General features: G+C 48.6%; 1 protein-coding gene across 1 annotated transcript; it reads right to left on the reverse strand.

The window, feature by feature from the left end:
• Positions 1-36: 36 nt before the first annotated feature.
• Positions 37-15,325, reverse strand: LOC133129171 (uncharacterized protein C1orf21 homolog). Its single transcript, XM_061243065.1, has 6 exons — positions 15,165-15,325; positions 9,346-9,478; positions 3,836-3,921; positions 1,853-1,920; positions 797-857; positions 37-499 (listed from the first exon to the last, which is right to left on the reverse strand). The coding sequence occupies exons 2-6, from the start codon at positions 9,434-9,436 to the stop codon at positions 458-460; spliced, it is 348 nt and encodes a 115-aa protein (XP_061099049.1). The 5' UTR covers positions 9,437-9,478; positions 15,165-15,325; the 3' UTR covers positions 37-457.
• Positions 15,326-15,767: the final 442 nt, after the last annotated feature.

Below are 15,767 nucleotides of genomic sequence, written 5' to 3' on the forward strand. Positions count from 1 at the left end.
CTCCAGAGTTCATTCTCAGTTCACATGACAGCAGGAAGGCGACGCCCCCTCCCCCCCCCTCAGGACTGAGCGCGTGCAGTCCGTCTCACAGGACGGAGAGCACAAGGCAGGAAGTGAGAGAGAGAGAGCGCGTTTCCACTGCACTCCATTTTCACTGTACAGCCCCCTCCATTTTGAGAGTCCTCTCTGTCTTTGGGAGCGAGGGGTGAGCAGAGGTGTCTTCGTGCGGGACACAGGGAAAGGGGGACAGACGGACCCCCCCCCCCCCTCCCATCCAGCAGGCTTGTCCCAAATGGGGGAAGTTCTCATTGGTCCAAAACGACACGCCAAACTTCTCTCTCCCTTTCTCTCACTCACACACACACACACACACAAACACTCTCACACGGTCTCAAGTTGTCTCTCTTGGGTACAGGGGAAAGGGGGCCGTAGGGGGAGGGTCTCGAGGGCCGCTGTGCTATGTCACCTCCTCCTCTCCGTCAGAGCAGTAGTCCCGTCCCTGAGAACGAGGAACAGACACAACGTGAGACAACCAATCCGCATCAGTCGAGCAAGAGGGGGAGGGGTCAGAACAGGGGAAGGAAGGAGCCAATGAGACGGATGGGTCTGGAGGAAGGGGAGCTGGTTAAGATGAAGGCAGCAAGTACAAGCCCCACAGGAAGTGCGAATGTTTTCTTAAATAGTTCTCTCGATGACTAACCCTCTTCGGTTAGTCAGTTAATTCAGTCTCTGAATTCCTCAGGCACCGTTCCTAAACCCCCTCCTACGTGCGCCCTCCTGGTCCCCTCCCTCCTACCTTCTCGATCTTCTCATCCAGCATCCTGAAGAACTCCTGCTGGCTCTCTGACGTGTGGATACTGAGGAGGGGGAGGGAACGAGGTGTTTCAGCTTCCAGAGTGAGTGCAGTCACACACACAGACACACACACACAGGCTGCGTTCACATGGATCAAGGTAGACCGCAAACTGGACATCATTGTAGTGGACGAGAGCTCAATGGTGAAATTTGATAATAACAAAAACAGACATCGATGGATACGGCAGACTGATGTTAAAGTTTCTAATGATTTAACTTTTACTGTGGAATTCCAAACCAAATGTGACAACACAGCACCAGAACATGGAAAACTAGAAATTCATGTTGTTGCCTCCCCTCCAACATAGATAAACAGCTATACCAAGCGCAATCCTCGTATATTTTCGTATCATGTAGGAAACAGTGTAATACAGGACAATCACAGAGCAACATCACCATAGCAACGTATATTTTATTTGCCGTTGTGCAGTCCTGCCCTTTTTCCCCCCGTACGATACCAAAAGTGCTGCCATGAACCACGCTAGCGCAGCATTAGCGCTACTGTAATACCCTGGTGTTCTGCACTGGAGACTGAGGCAAAAGTGGTGAGACCACCAGACCTGTTCCTAAAGCCCTGCAGGTAAACCTCCATATCATTCCGCACACATCTTCAGCCCTCAGACTCAGATTAAACAGGTCCTTCTGATCCAATTATGGGAATAAGGATTAGGCTGCATCGAATAACAAGCACCATTTGCACTCCAGGACTAGAGCTGCCTTGATACCAGAGGCTCTGTGCTGTCTTTAGAAGATATCGACATACATACATACATAACGAAATCGCATACATATTTCAACAACATGTTGCATACACACCAGAAATACTAAGCAACCATGACATACACACTAAAAGCAGCAGATACAAATGCAGATAGACAACGAGAAAGCACCCACTCACTCAGCACACAATTCATTGTAAATGCATAAACACACATGCACACAGACAGACACAGACACACACATACGCAGACACACACACATAATCCCAAAAACTCACTTAGTCTTGTTGCCATTAGTTCCTGCGACCTCCTTTTGTTTTCCCCTGCATGAAATTGCACTCTTCTCCTGAAAGACACACACACACACACACACACACACTTTTACACTCCAAGAACAGTGGAAGCAGACCAGACGATGAACAGCAACACCATAACTCCTGCCCCCGCTGGCAGCCGTCGTTAAATTAAATAAAAGGTCCTCTGCATTTCCAGCTCTCTTTAAACGCCCACAATCAAAACAGGACAGGAGCAGAATCGGTTCACTTAAGGCCACCGTTACCTGTGCGGTGCGCTGGGGTGCCCTGTAGGGACAGGAGGGCACAGGCTCTATAGCCCTCCAGCGGACAGTTTTGGACAGTGTTTGTGTCTTTCTTTCTTTCGCCTGACGGTACCCTCTTGACCTCAGCCGGTCAGGGTCAGCGCTCTGTCATGTCTCACGCCGTTGTCATGACATCAGTGCTACTGAAGGGCACTTAAAGCAGGCTCTGATAAGTGCACTGGGCCACGAGCACTTTGACTCATCAGCTGCCACTGTGTGCGCACTCACGGATATGTTAACAATCAACTTGTGCTCGCAAGTGTGGGAGTAAGTGCGTGCATACTAATGTGCAGCAAACAGCGGTCTGAAGAGCTATGAACCCAGTGCCGGTGCAACTAGGCTTTTAAGCCTGAAAAAATAATGTTCTGGTAAAAATAAATCAATAAAATCCTTAGCGAGAGAAAATCTCTTGAACAACATCAGGACTCGCTTGAGATAAACAGAATAAATTTGTTCTATTTTGTTTCCCTGCATGTTTCCCTGTTTCATATAACTAACCCATCCCCTGACAACCAACCATATAATGGTGAAAAATATCATGCAGTTTTACTTCAAAACAGATTAAATCTGCCACCACAGGATGCCATATCATTACATTTAATCGAGGCCTTTTCAAAGCAATGAACACCGGATAAGACGTCAATAACAACTTGCATGACTTGTGTGAAAAGGAGTATATGGGCTATTTAAAAACGTCACATTGCCCACCCCTGTATGTTAGAGGTCTCACTGTGTAAACTCTCGAGGAGTGTAGTGTGCAAAGAGGGGTGTGTACAGTCCCCTCCAAAAGTATTGGAACAGCAAGGTCAATTTGGAAGGTTTTTGGAAGACAATTCAGTGTCAAAAGATATTGTGTGAGATGACAGATCTGAATTTCAGCTTTTATTTCCTGGTATTTTGATCTAGATTTGTTAAACAACTTAGAACATCACCTTTTGCATCAGACCACCCAATTTTTAGGTGAGCAAATGCATTGGAACAGGTGTTTCTTGTTGTCCAGATGTGTCCTGTTAGATTGATTGGTTAAAAAATAAACAGTTCTGAATATCTACTCTTGGTTTTAGGCCCAGAACAAGCATTGGAGATAGCTTGTACAACAAATTGGAATGTCCTCAAATAGAAAGAAACCATTGATGTGCTGAGCAACAGATATCGAACTGGTTGACACCAGACCTTAACCCAATTGAGCATGCATTTCACCTCCTGAAGAAAATCCCCCCAAAACAAACAACAACTGAAAGAGGCTGCAGTAAAAGTATCACAAAAGAAGAGTGCAACAGTTTGGTGATTTCAATGGGTCGCAGGCTTGATGCAGTTATTGCAAGCAAGGGATATTCTACCAAATATTAAGTGTTATTAACTGTCATTTACTTAAATACTCTCTATGCCACCTAAAAATTGGGTCGTCTGATACCAAAGGTGCTATGTTCTAAGTAGCTTAACACATCTAGGTGTAAATACCAGGAAATAATGAAATTCTGAACTTGTTTCTCATGCTCATCTTTTTATCTCAACCCAAAATGTATTCAGTGTTTTGCAAAAACAAAGGAATTGGCCTTCCAATACTATTGGAGGGTACTGTATGTGTCCACGTGAAGGGAACAGGGTGGAAGGGGTGGGTGTGTGCGTAGGTGCGCATATAGGCGTGTCCGCTAGGCCTCACCAGGTTCTCCTGGTTGCGTGTGTTCACTCTGTCCTCCTCTCCGCGTATGTACTTCACCTCCTCCACTCCTTTCATCTTGTACTCGTCTGGGGAGAGACATTTCAGTTGTGACATCCCTTACACCATGTCACCTACAAACAAGCGAATCTGCAAGTTAAATAACTCGCCCCTCCCACTAGCATTGCCGTGGGGGGAGAGAGAGATAAAGAGAGAAAGAGATGGACAGGGGGGGGGCAAGGGAGAAAGAGAGAGAAAAAGAGAAGGCAGGAGCTGAGAGTTAGGTGGCTAAATTTAGAGCTCTTCAGGAACAGCAGTGATGAACAGCACCTCTTGGCGGTAGAGGAGCGACGGAGCTCTGCTCTCCTGCCACGTTCCAGCGAAAGAGACGGCAGAGGTACGTGACTCAGCGAAGGATGAGGGCGGGAGGTAGGCTGTGTGTTATCGCTCCAAACGCACTAAACTTACACACCCCTCCTGTCCCGCCCGGACACACCCCCCCTGCCCTGACACACCCTCCTGCCCCGCCCGGACACACCCCTCCTGCCCTGACACACCCCTCCTGCCCTGCCCGGACACACCCCTCCTGCCCCCCCCGGACACACCCCTCTTGCCCTGACACACCCCTCCTGCCCTGCCCGGACACACCCCTCCTGTCCTGACACACCCCTCCTGCCCTGCCCGGACACACCCCTCCTGCCCTGACACACCCCTCCCTGGAGGAGGAGAGCAGAAGGAGGGAGAGCAGAAGGAGGAATAGCAGAATGAGAGCAGAAGGAGGGATAGCAGGAGAGCAGAAGGAGGGATAGCAGAAGAGCAGAAGGAGAGCAGAAGGAGGGAGAGCAGGAGAGCGGAAGGAGGGATAGCAGAAGGAGAGCAGAAGGAGAAGAGAAAGAGGGAGAGTAGAAGGAGGGAGAGCAGGAGAGCAGAAGAAGGGAGAGCAGGAGAGCAGAAGAAGGGAGAGCAGGAGAGCAGAAGGAGAGCAGAAGGAGGGAGAGAAGGAGAGCAGAAGGAGGGAGAGAAGAAGGAGGGAGAGGATTCCCACGGCGCCTCCTCATCCTCACCCTCTCACTGGCCCCGCCCTCTCTCCACTTTCCCTAAACCTGCCTGCAGCCACTGCATATCACATAAAGTTTTATTTGTCTCAGACTTTGTATGTGAACCACTCCACCCTACGCACTTTCATAACAGTCTCTCTCCCCCCCTCACTGTGCACTTCACATAAGGGAATAAATGCTTTGATAAAAATCCGTACTGACACGGGTAACACTCAAAACAGCAGAGTGTACCAGGGGGGTATATTACATTACATTACATTACATCAATGGCATTTGGCAGAGGCTCTTATCCAGAGCGACGTACAACGTATATCACGAAGCAGGATTACAGAATCAGCTGGATAAGTTCACAGCATAAAACCCTGAATGGCCGTTTTTGCTTGAGTCCGTGCTCCGGTTTTGAAAGGGTTCTGGGTTTTACCGTGCGAACCTATCGCTCTAACTCAGTAATCCTGCTTCGTGTCTCAGCTGATGACAAAGGATCTTGGAAGGTTTCACCCTGAATGATGATTCATCGGGAGAATCTCAATAACTTGTTAGAAACTTGTGAAGAAAAAAAAATTGAGTATTTGTGAAAGAATGTGATCACTGGGGCCTCCCAAAAGGCATGTCCATTTGAAGCACTTGGTGTTAAGCACAGCGAGGCACCCTGTAGTCCTCACAGAATCTGAGACTGCACTAGTCCAGCTGGCTGAGCCTTCACAATAAACTGCAAAAAGTCTTAAAGTGTTTTAGCCTGAAGTCTTTTTTCTCCTCCTAATTAGAAACTATTAACTTAGCTTTAAGTTAGTTTGCTTGATATTACATTTTCTTACCCCATTGGCAAATCTTGAAATGAGTCAAACTGTCTCATCCCATGTAAGACTAAAATACTTCGAGCGGACTTATTTTTGGTTTTTGCAGTATATTGGATGGCATGTCATTGGTCATGGAGCCAGCCACCAGGGACGGAGGGGAGGGGTTTCAGGTGCAGTGGGGAGACGTGTGGCCTGCTTCTGAGAGCTAGCTGAGCTGTGCAGTCCTCCGCGGTAATTCACAGCCGAGTGGGCGGACTGTAGAAGGAATAGGGGACAGTCACTGTACGGAACTCTTCCAGAAGGCATGTTTGCACGAGCGTGCGCTCTCTTGCTCAGACGGAGGACATTGCTGTGACGGGTCTGGGAATTCCCAATTAGGGAGAAAAATGGAAAATGAAACTGCTTTCTAGACTAAGAACTGATCTTATCTGAAAATCACTGCATGCATTTGTTGTCTTTTTTCGTGTTTACTTGAAAACTTACAAGAGCTCACAACTGGCGTTGCAAGTCGTGCACACACATGTACGCACATGCACGCACATGCACGTGCACGCGCCAACGCACGTGCACATGCGCACACGCACGTGCACATGCGCACACACACGTGCACTCACGTGTACTCACACGCACTCACACGCACTCACACGCACTCACACGCACTCACACGCACTCACACGCACACTCGCTCACACAAACAGAGCACAGTGTACCAGGGAGAAAGGGGGTGTCACGCTTCGCCCAAGGAAAGAAAACAGGCAGAGCTCCAGTGCCCGCGTCTCAACACGCTCAAAAACACACATATACCCAGAGCCAAAACACACTCAAACACACTTCATAAACAACGATATTAAATAGAGCTTAGACTTTCTCTTCCTCCCGTCTGCACATAGCAGCTCTCAGCCTTTCCTGTCATTGTGTAAACGAGAGCGGGGGCTGGGGGTGGCTGACACTAACATTACGCACAGAACGGTACGCTCGCTAACGCCAGCTAACATCAATACTCCTCACAACAATCTGTCGCTCTCCCGAGCTCGCGATTTACAGTGTATTAGGGCTTGCCAGACGCCCTTTTCCGCGCACGCAAACGCGCGTCAACTGGATGTTCCGTTCTGGCCGTCCCAAAAGGCCATTCTGTTCTTACAGAAATAGCTTTTTTCCTAATGGCGGTGGCAAGCAAGTGTGACGATCGTCAGAGGGAGCTAAAGTTTCTGACCTGCGCAACGTTGACTATAACAGGATATAAAATCTCTCTTCTCCCTCTATCCAACCATCTCTCACTCCCTCTATCCAACCATCTCTCACTCCCTCTATCCAACAATCTCTCACTCCCTCTATCCAACAATCTCTCACTCCCTCTATCCAACAATCTCTCACTCCCTCTATCCAACAATCTCTCACTCCCTCTATCCAACAATCTCTTACTCCCTCTCCAACCATCTCACACTCACTCTATCCAACTATCTCTCACTCCACCTATCCATCGATCACTCCCTCCATCGATCACTCCCTCCATCGATCACTCCCTCTATCTATCCCTCTCCCCCTCTATCCAACCATCATTCACTCCACCTATCTATCACTCGCTCCTTCTCTCCGCTCCACACTCCAGTAATAATCTCTCTGTGGCGGGAGCAGGGATTGGGACGTTGCCCTGGGATGGGAGCAGCTTGCCGTAGCAACTGTCACAGCGTTTTCCCGACCCCAGACAGAGCAGGAGGACTGCTGGAGCCTCCCCGCCTTACTGCAGGCACAGATGGGAGCTGAAACCGGGCTCATCCTCCAGACCTCCACAATCAGAAAGAGCAGCAGCTCAGCACCAGTGTAGCACAGTGGTCTTCAACCCCGGTCCTGGAGAGCTACAGGGTCTCACTGTTGCACTGTTACTGTTTACACAGCTAGCTCACCTCACCTGTTACCTGGGTCTCAACATGGTGCTGATGTTAAGGTGAAAACAAGTGTACTACACCACCAATGACACCAAACTGTTTCCCACAACATTAGCTATCTAAAGACACCAAACACTCTATGTTGAAAACCCATGATCTATACAGTGCTATTTCAACTCAACAGTTCTGGGAGCTTTCCACTGAGGTAGCAGAATTGCACAGAGGCAGCGCAATGATGGGAGCAACAGTCCTGTATTGATGAGCACAGTCTTTTCATTAAGCCTTGCTGACCCTGTGTCAACATGGTCAACACAGTCTGTTTCCTTTTGGGGGTCTGCAGAGAGACACACTTATGTAAAATGCCCTACAAAAGGGATGCTATGCAAAAATACTAAGAGCCAGTTTCATGGACGCAGATTAAGCTTTGAGTTTTGTACGGAGAACCTCCATTCACAACAGTATTTAGTCTTGGACTAGGCTGTGAAACGGTGTCTGTGAATCTGGCCCTAAAAGTTTGCTCGGGATGAGACCGTCTGCTAACTGCCTGAATAGAACTGTGCCACCTGCCAAAAATGTAATGTAACTGAAAGAGAGAGTGGCTAGACAAAGACCGAGCATGAAAGCGACAAAGAAATATAGAAAGATTAAAAGCGAGGGAGGTAGCTAACTAGAGAGAGAGATAGAAAGAGAGAGGGAAAGAGAGAAAGGGCGATGGAGCGATAAAAAGAGAAAGAGCGTGGGCGTCAGAGGCCTCCCGTCGCTCATCATCTGCCGTGTCCTGCGCGATATTCCACGCGCTGCTCCTAATCCCTAATCTGTCCCATAATCCCCCGTTCCTCTCTCCCTCACGGTCATAATCAATCTGGTTAACACCGCCTCGCTCTCTCTCTCTCTGTCCTCCGAGACCTCTCGAGTTTCAACCTCCGGCCTGCTGCTGTGGAGAGACCTTTCATGGCGAACACCCTCACGGTAAAAATGAGGACACTCAGGCAAAAAAAGCTTCAAAGCCTCCGTTTAACAGTGCCTCACAGCTGCACAGCATGTCCCAGCAGCACACGTGAAGACTACACACAGTGGTTATGCCTATGAGCTTCCTTCTCAGAAAGGCAGCCACTGTGTAAATCAGTCTCCAAATTAATAATAATAAGCAGCAGTGAAACTGTCATCGCCATTTATAGACACAGAGCGGGAATGTGATTGAAGCATCAATCTTTCTTTTACACCAGCCATTTGCTAAATCAGAATACAGCTCAACCGCAGAATTAAATAATGCATTATCTAAATTTGACACAAAAAAATGAATTATGAATGAACGGTAAATATCTTAACGCAGACTTCCTAGACTTATCCTAGAGTCTAGGATAAGATCAGAGGAAAATTGAGAACATTTTAAAATGTCAGGTCTGTCAATTTCATAATGCAAGACGACATTATTAAAGATGTTATAGCTGTGTCTAGGGATGAAGCCTTCTGCAGTGAGTCAGAACTGGCAGATGACTAGTCAGATCCAGTAAAGGTAATACGATGTTATCAGACCGGGGTCAAATATGTAACCGCTTTGGATTTAAATTATCGTCTGTGCTTGATTGATCATGCCTGGTGCAACCGAGCCATCCAAGAGAACCAGAAGACGAGGTTCGCTCTTTTTGAGAGTAATTCCTAGGTTCCAATACACCAGACAAGCTAGGTAAAGTGTAGAAAAGGGTTTGAATCCAAAACAATGAGGCATTAGACCCAGGTCTGGAGGACGGGCGTGAGTCTGGAGCACTGACCGGTGAAGACGTCCCCATTGCTGTAGGCCTTGCCCCGGCCCTCCTCATCACTGGGCACGGCCGACACCTGCTTAGCAGAGGTACAGCCCATCGCCTCACGCCCTCACCCCTCTGACAAGCATGGCACTCGCACCTGCAGGGGACAGACACAGCCATTTCACATATTACATTACACACACTGACGCAGGACACCCAATACAGACAGACACAGCCATTTCACATATTACATTACACTCTGACGCAGGACACCCAATACAGACAGACACAGCCATTTCACATATTACATAACACACACTGACGCAGGACACCCAATACAGACAGACACAGCCATTTCACATATTACATTACACACTGACGCAGGACACCCAATACAGACAGACACAGCCATTTCACATATTACATTACACACACTGACGCAGGACACCCAATACAGACAGACACAGCCATTTCACATATTACATTACACACACTGACGCAGGACACCCAATACAGACAGACACAGCCATTTCACATATTACATTACACACTGACGCAGGACACCCAATACAGACAGACACAGCCATTTCACATATTACATTACACACACTGACGCAGGACACCCAATACAGACAGACACAGCCATTTCACATATTACATTACACACACTGACGCAGGACACCCAATACAGACAGACACAGCCATTTCACATATTACATTACACACACTGACGCAGGACACCCAATACAGACAGACACAGCCATTTCACATATTACATTACACACACTGACGCAGGACACCCAATACAGACAGACACAGCCATTTCACATATTACATAACACACACTGACGCAGGACACCCAATACAGACAGACACAGCCATTTCACATATTACATTACACACACTGACGCAGGACACCCAATACAGACATACTGACACCCGACACATTGCAGACACAGCCATGTCACACTGACACCCCATACATTACACACACGCTAACACCTAATACATTACAGACACAGGGTGATTTCACACCGACACCCCATACATTACACACACGCTAACACCCGACACATTGCAGACACAGGGTGATTTCATACTGACACACTGACACCTAATACATTACAGACACAGGGTGATTTCACATCAACACCCAATACATTACAGAAACACCTAAAACATTACACACACACTAACACATTACATACAGCAGTGATTTCAGACTGACACTTATACAATGACTACAATATATTACAGACACACTGACACCCGGCACATGACAGACAGCTGATTTGGCACTGAAACCCAACACATTACTGACAATGACACCATCATAAATTACAGACACCTAATACGTTACAGACACACTGACACCCAACACATTACAGACACACTTGACACCTAATACATTACAGACACACTGACGTCCAACACATTACAGACACAGACACCTAATAAGATACATATTGCACACCGATGCCTAATACTCTACAGACACGAGGTGATTTCACAATAAGCCTCTGTACATTACAGACAGCTGGTGCTTTTCCAGAGGCCCTATACGTTACAAACATAAGCTTGCTTGTTCACTGAGGCCCGACAACGCAAGGACTGAAATCTGCCAGCCCAAATTCAGTTATTATAAACAGTCTGAGACCAGGCCCGCTCCACTGTGCGTTCCGTATTCAAGCTGCCAAACAGAGGCGGAGCAGAGCGGCATTAGCTAGCTAATGAAAGGCCCCCAGGGGTCACAGAGAGATACGTCCACGAGAGCTGTAAACAGGCAGATAGACGGAACAACAGAGCGCGGAGAGGAGGAGGAGAAACGCAGGGAAAGGAGAGGGCGGCAGCCCGTGGCTCCTCCCTCTCTGTCCTCCATTCAACTCCCCTGCTTTTGAAGCCCAAAAAGGCGGGGCGCTGTTTACAACCCCCGGAGCACGGCGGCTTGGCACGGACCACAAAGAGGCAGGTGTGCCACCGGGGCAGGGCCGAGAGGGTCCGTCTGAAGCCGGGGATCTTCAAGGCCTCTCAGGGCAGACATTAGAGAGCGTCCCTCGCTCCGTCCACAGCCGCACACTCTCCCGAGAGCCCGCGAAATCTGCGGCCGACGGCGGACTCGGCTCCGACTTCACGAGGAGACAATCCCCCCGCTTTCATCCGCGACCCCCGTTCACGCGTACGGGTAATGACTGAAGCGATTCAGGTCCGGTTGCTCCCTTGCGGCTGTGACAGAACGTTAGCGGTGTTGGCTAACAGCAGCCTTGTTGACCGCGCAGTGCGGCGGGAATTTTAGGAGCCGTGATGGTGTGCTAACACGGTTGAGAGTGCAGGCTTAGTGGGGACCGTCAGAAAAGGCATCAGTGCACGTGTGTTTACCCCCGTCATTGCCAAATGGGCCGATGACAGTTATGTGGCATGCACACAAACACACACACACCCACACAGCGCTGGGGTTGAGACACCGTGTTCAGACATTGCAGCTGACCCCACAGAGCTGTTGGGGCGCGCGTGCATGCACACACACACACACACACACACACACAGAGCTGGAGTTCTGTCATCTGTGAGCTGATGACAGCCCCTGAGAACGCACACTGACCAGCAGGGCCCGGATACAGGCAGAGGCCCAGAGAAAAGGCCCTGGAAACAGTCCACGTTTTCTCAGTGTCTCACGCTCCCAGCAGGGCACACCCTCTCTCTCTCTCTCTCTCTCTCTCTCTCTCACTCTCTGACGTGGCACACCATAGAGCAGCAATAATATTTACTCTAGTAATAACGTCTCCAGCTCGCCCCTGTCCCTGTCCCCCCTCTCCCCTCTGACAGCTTAAATACTTCACCCTGACATGTTAAACAAGCAGGGCCAACCGGGCAAACAAAACGGGAGAAACCAAGACTCCGCCTCCGCCGCGCACGCAATCGCTCCGAGGGGCGCTGGCTGGCCCCCCTCCCAGGGTTCGGCTCGACGTCAGCGGCCCTCCGGCCCTCCTCTACCCCGAACCGAACCCCCACCGCAGGGTGCCAGCCGCTGGCTTCAAAACTCAACCAAACGGCACGCTTGCACTTTTGAAGGTTTGCTGACTTTTGATGGTAACCGCCTAACGGTCTGTGCTAGTTTGATCGCCGCTGAGAGTGTACTGTTGTGCAAAACCGAGCAGGTACATTTGAATTTGACTTTGGGCACCAACGTGTTTTTGCATGTGATTGTGTGTGTGTGTGTGTGTGTGTGTGTGTGTGTGTGTGTGTGTGTGTGTGTGTGTGTGTGTGTGTGTGTGTGTGTGTGAGTGTGTGAGAGAGAGAGAGAGAGAGAGAGAGAGAGAGAGAGAGAGAGAGAGAGAGAGAGAGAGAGAGAAGAGGGAGAGAGACTTGCGTGTGTGACTGAATGAATGAGAGTGTGAAAGAGAGGAAGGAAGAGAAGAGAACATCTCAGGAGGAGAAGCATGTGGTAATGACAGCACAGGAGCGTGTCAGTGCCGGGGCTTGGCTAGGCTAAGCTAGGCTAAGCTTGTGACGGTGGTTTATGCATTTTACAGTGTGGGCAGTGCCACAGCTTAGTGAGTCAACTGCGCGTGTATGAAGGTCGGCGTGTAGGTATGGCGTGTGGGGGTGCAGACTCGCATGCGTATGTACAGACACATTCAAATATTCATAACCTCACCCCCACGCACCCAGGCAGACGAACACAGGGGCGAGAGCGCAGACTACATTATTTATTTGCTTAAGAGACTGTTTCCGGGCCTTTGCTGACCCAGTTCTGGTGACAGATCTTGGAGCAACCCGCACACAGTTTGAACTCACCAGCCTGATGCAGTTCTCTGCTCCACTGCGTTGCCTTTTTGTGGCTAACACGCTGACTCAATGCCATCCAAAACAAACTACCCTGCTCCAACGTCCCTACATTGCACTCACACTTTACACTCCCCCCCCCCTCACACACACACACACACACACACACCTTGAGCAACAGACTCAGTTCCTCTATGCTTCTGCCTGCGGAACCTCAGTGCAGCTTCAGCGGTAAGGTAGATCATGTTCTGCTGTCCTTGTACTTTCCAAAAGGCACAGCACACCTCGCCAAATGCCAGGCAAACCACAACAGCCTCGACAAGCACACTGCAGGTATTGTCAGGCTCCCTCTCCCTCACACATACACCTAAACAGAGTTCAGCAACAAGTTACAAACACAACAAGTGAGAGCCCTTTCCTCTGATAGAATTAAGCCCTCCTCCCAAAATGATGTCATCCCTACATTTCCTGGGTCGCCTTCCAATTATATGGCTTTTTTCAAATACAAAAACCACAGGAAAAAACAGTAGCCATATACGAGGGGTGGGGGCGTGATTGAGTGCGTTTGATTTTGAGAGAGAGAGAAGATGCGAAGAGGGTAAGAGCGGCTATTATTAGATCATCCCAGCCCTCAGACTGTGACTACAGTAGCTCCAATCTGTCCGCTCTTTCGCCGCCGGGACAAATGCCAGATCATCTGGCAGACGCGAGGAGTTAACAGTGGGCAATCGTACGCGCCCATCACATTACCGTTTGCCGTCACAAACGATAGTACGATGGGACAGTTAAATCGAATCAGAGAAATTGACTGGTAAACATTTACAGAGAGAGAGTATATACTGTCTATGCTGTGTGTTAACAGTAAGCGGACATTTAACTTAAACCTGTTCACCCACGCTTACATGCATGACTAGAACTTTCTGAAGATGGTGGTGCAGTAATCTAACTCAGTGGATTTATGACGGTTCCACTCAGTCAGCCAATTCATTCAAGTAAACAAACACATAACTGTAACACGTTTTTACTTAACGATATCTGTAGCTAGCTACACTATTTCTCACCAAAGCACAGCCGCCAGCTCAAAAAAATACACAAGGCCCCAGGTGGGGCTCACACAATGGGGCTGTGTGTCAGCGGCTCTCGCACATAGCGGTGCCAACGACCCGCTGCAGCTGCCGGGAGTCGAGCTGTATATTGAGCTAAAGAAGGGGACGAGGAGGGTGGATAACCGTGGCATATCTACATAACCCGGCAATATAGGCTACTGACACTCAACACTCGTGATCAACACACAGTTAATCAAAAATAACATGCATGCATCAATCAGAACGTACTAAACGTTTCAACTTGTGACCGAACTAGAGAGCCTATAGCCTACTATTTTCAGTTCCAGAACAGATCAATTTTCTCCCACGCATCTCATCGGATAGCCCATTACAATCGAGACAGTGACAGCGATGCCATGATCCAAGTTACAAGGGGGCAGCGCTGTGCTGCTCGGCTGGACGCACAGCTGTGCACAGCTGCGTTAGACACGGCATCGTCGTTGGAGACAGAGATGGAGCATGTATATTTGACAATACACGGTGTGGGTTTCTAATCTCAGACGGTTCGTAGAGCATCACGTTGGCAAAAACGGCGAAGTAAACGATAGAGAAAAATAACCTGCCTGCAGCGCAAATCCAACCCACACTCGACCGAGCAAATGGTAATTATTTCTATCTAGCTGACGACTGGCTTCCTGGCTAGTTTGCTCACTTACAACTTCATTAGAACTGGTGTGCATTTCTACTCCCCCGTTCAAATCTCGCCCCAGTCAGATTTTCGCACAGCCGAGTTATTAGTGCGCCGATCCCCTACCAAGGGGGGACAGGCAGGAAAAAGCCAAGCAATCACAGCCACGACACAGGAAACAACAACAAAAGAAATTGCAACAAAAGAACAACATTAGCTTGCTAGCTCGCTGGCTACTACTACGCAATATGTTAGCTCACAAGTTAGCAGGCAACGCAACTCCTAAACTTTTAAGAATGGAATCAATCCGGTAGATTTCTACTTACCTTGCTGCGCCGGATCAGTTGGGTTTTTCTTTTTGCAGTTCGGTGAGTCTCCAGCGGGTAGACGGGCGGGAGCTCGCGTTGTGGACCGTGGCTCAAACCCCAGCCGGCAGACCAAACTAATCGAAATGCATTCCTGATTCGGTGTGTGTGCGTGGAAGACTGTGAGGACAACCTACAGACCAGAGTAAGTCAGCACAGAGTGAGGCCTAGAACAGGGGTCATATTACTACAGAGAATTGTTTTGGACCGAATTGGGAGCTACCGATTTGAAAAACCCAGTGTAGCCAGTTGCTGTTGTAATGCAAGAAATGGAAACCTCAGCCAGACATAACTATATCATAAATAAATCCGACGCTTAAGAAAATTTGCTTAATATGTTTCCTGGAAATCCCTTGTGCATTTTTGTAAATTAATCCCTTTAAACATAAACATACTAATGGTAAAATAGCGTTTTATTTTTTCTTTGCAGTAGCATTTTCCAGGACTATTCATTTATATCTTCAGTTATTTCCTGATCCATGTATCGCAACACAATACAAAAATCCCAGCGTCTACTTTCCATCACCTCAGTTTTCACGAGAAAAAACAAAAACAGACACTGAA

The sequence above is a fragment of the Conger conger genome, chromosome 5 (genome assembly GCF_963514075.1).
Source record: "Conger conger chromosome 5, fConCon1.1, whole genome shotgun sequence".
Classification (NCBI taxonomy): Eukaryota; Metazoa; Chordata; class Actinopteri; order Anguilliformes; family Congridae; genus Conger; species Conger conger.

What these genes read in the sequence shown, in the direction of transcription:
- LOC133129171 (XM_061243065.1), bottom strand. Translation starts at nt 9,436, where the DNA reads ATGGGCTGTACCTCTGCTAAGCAGGTGTCGGCCGTGCCCAGTGATGAG. An exon ending in CACGCAACCAGGAGAACCTG is followed by an intron (nt 1,921 to 3,835) that starts GTGAGGCCTAGC and finishes TGTGTCTTTCAG; the next exon opens with GAGAAGAGTGCAATTTCATG. An exon ending in TGGATGAGAAGATCGAGAAG is followed by an intron (nt 500 to 796) that starts GTAGGAGGGAGG and finishes CCTCGTTCTCAG; the next exon opens with GGACGGGACTACTGCTCTGA.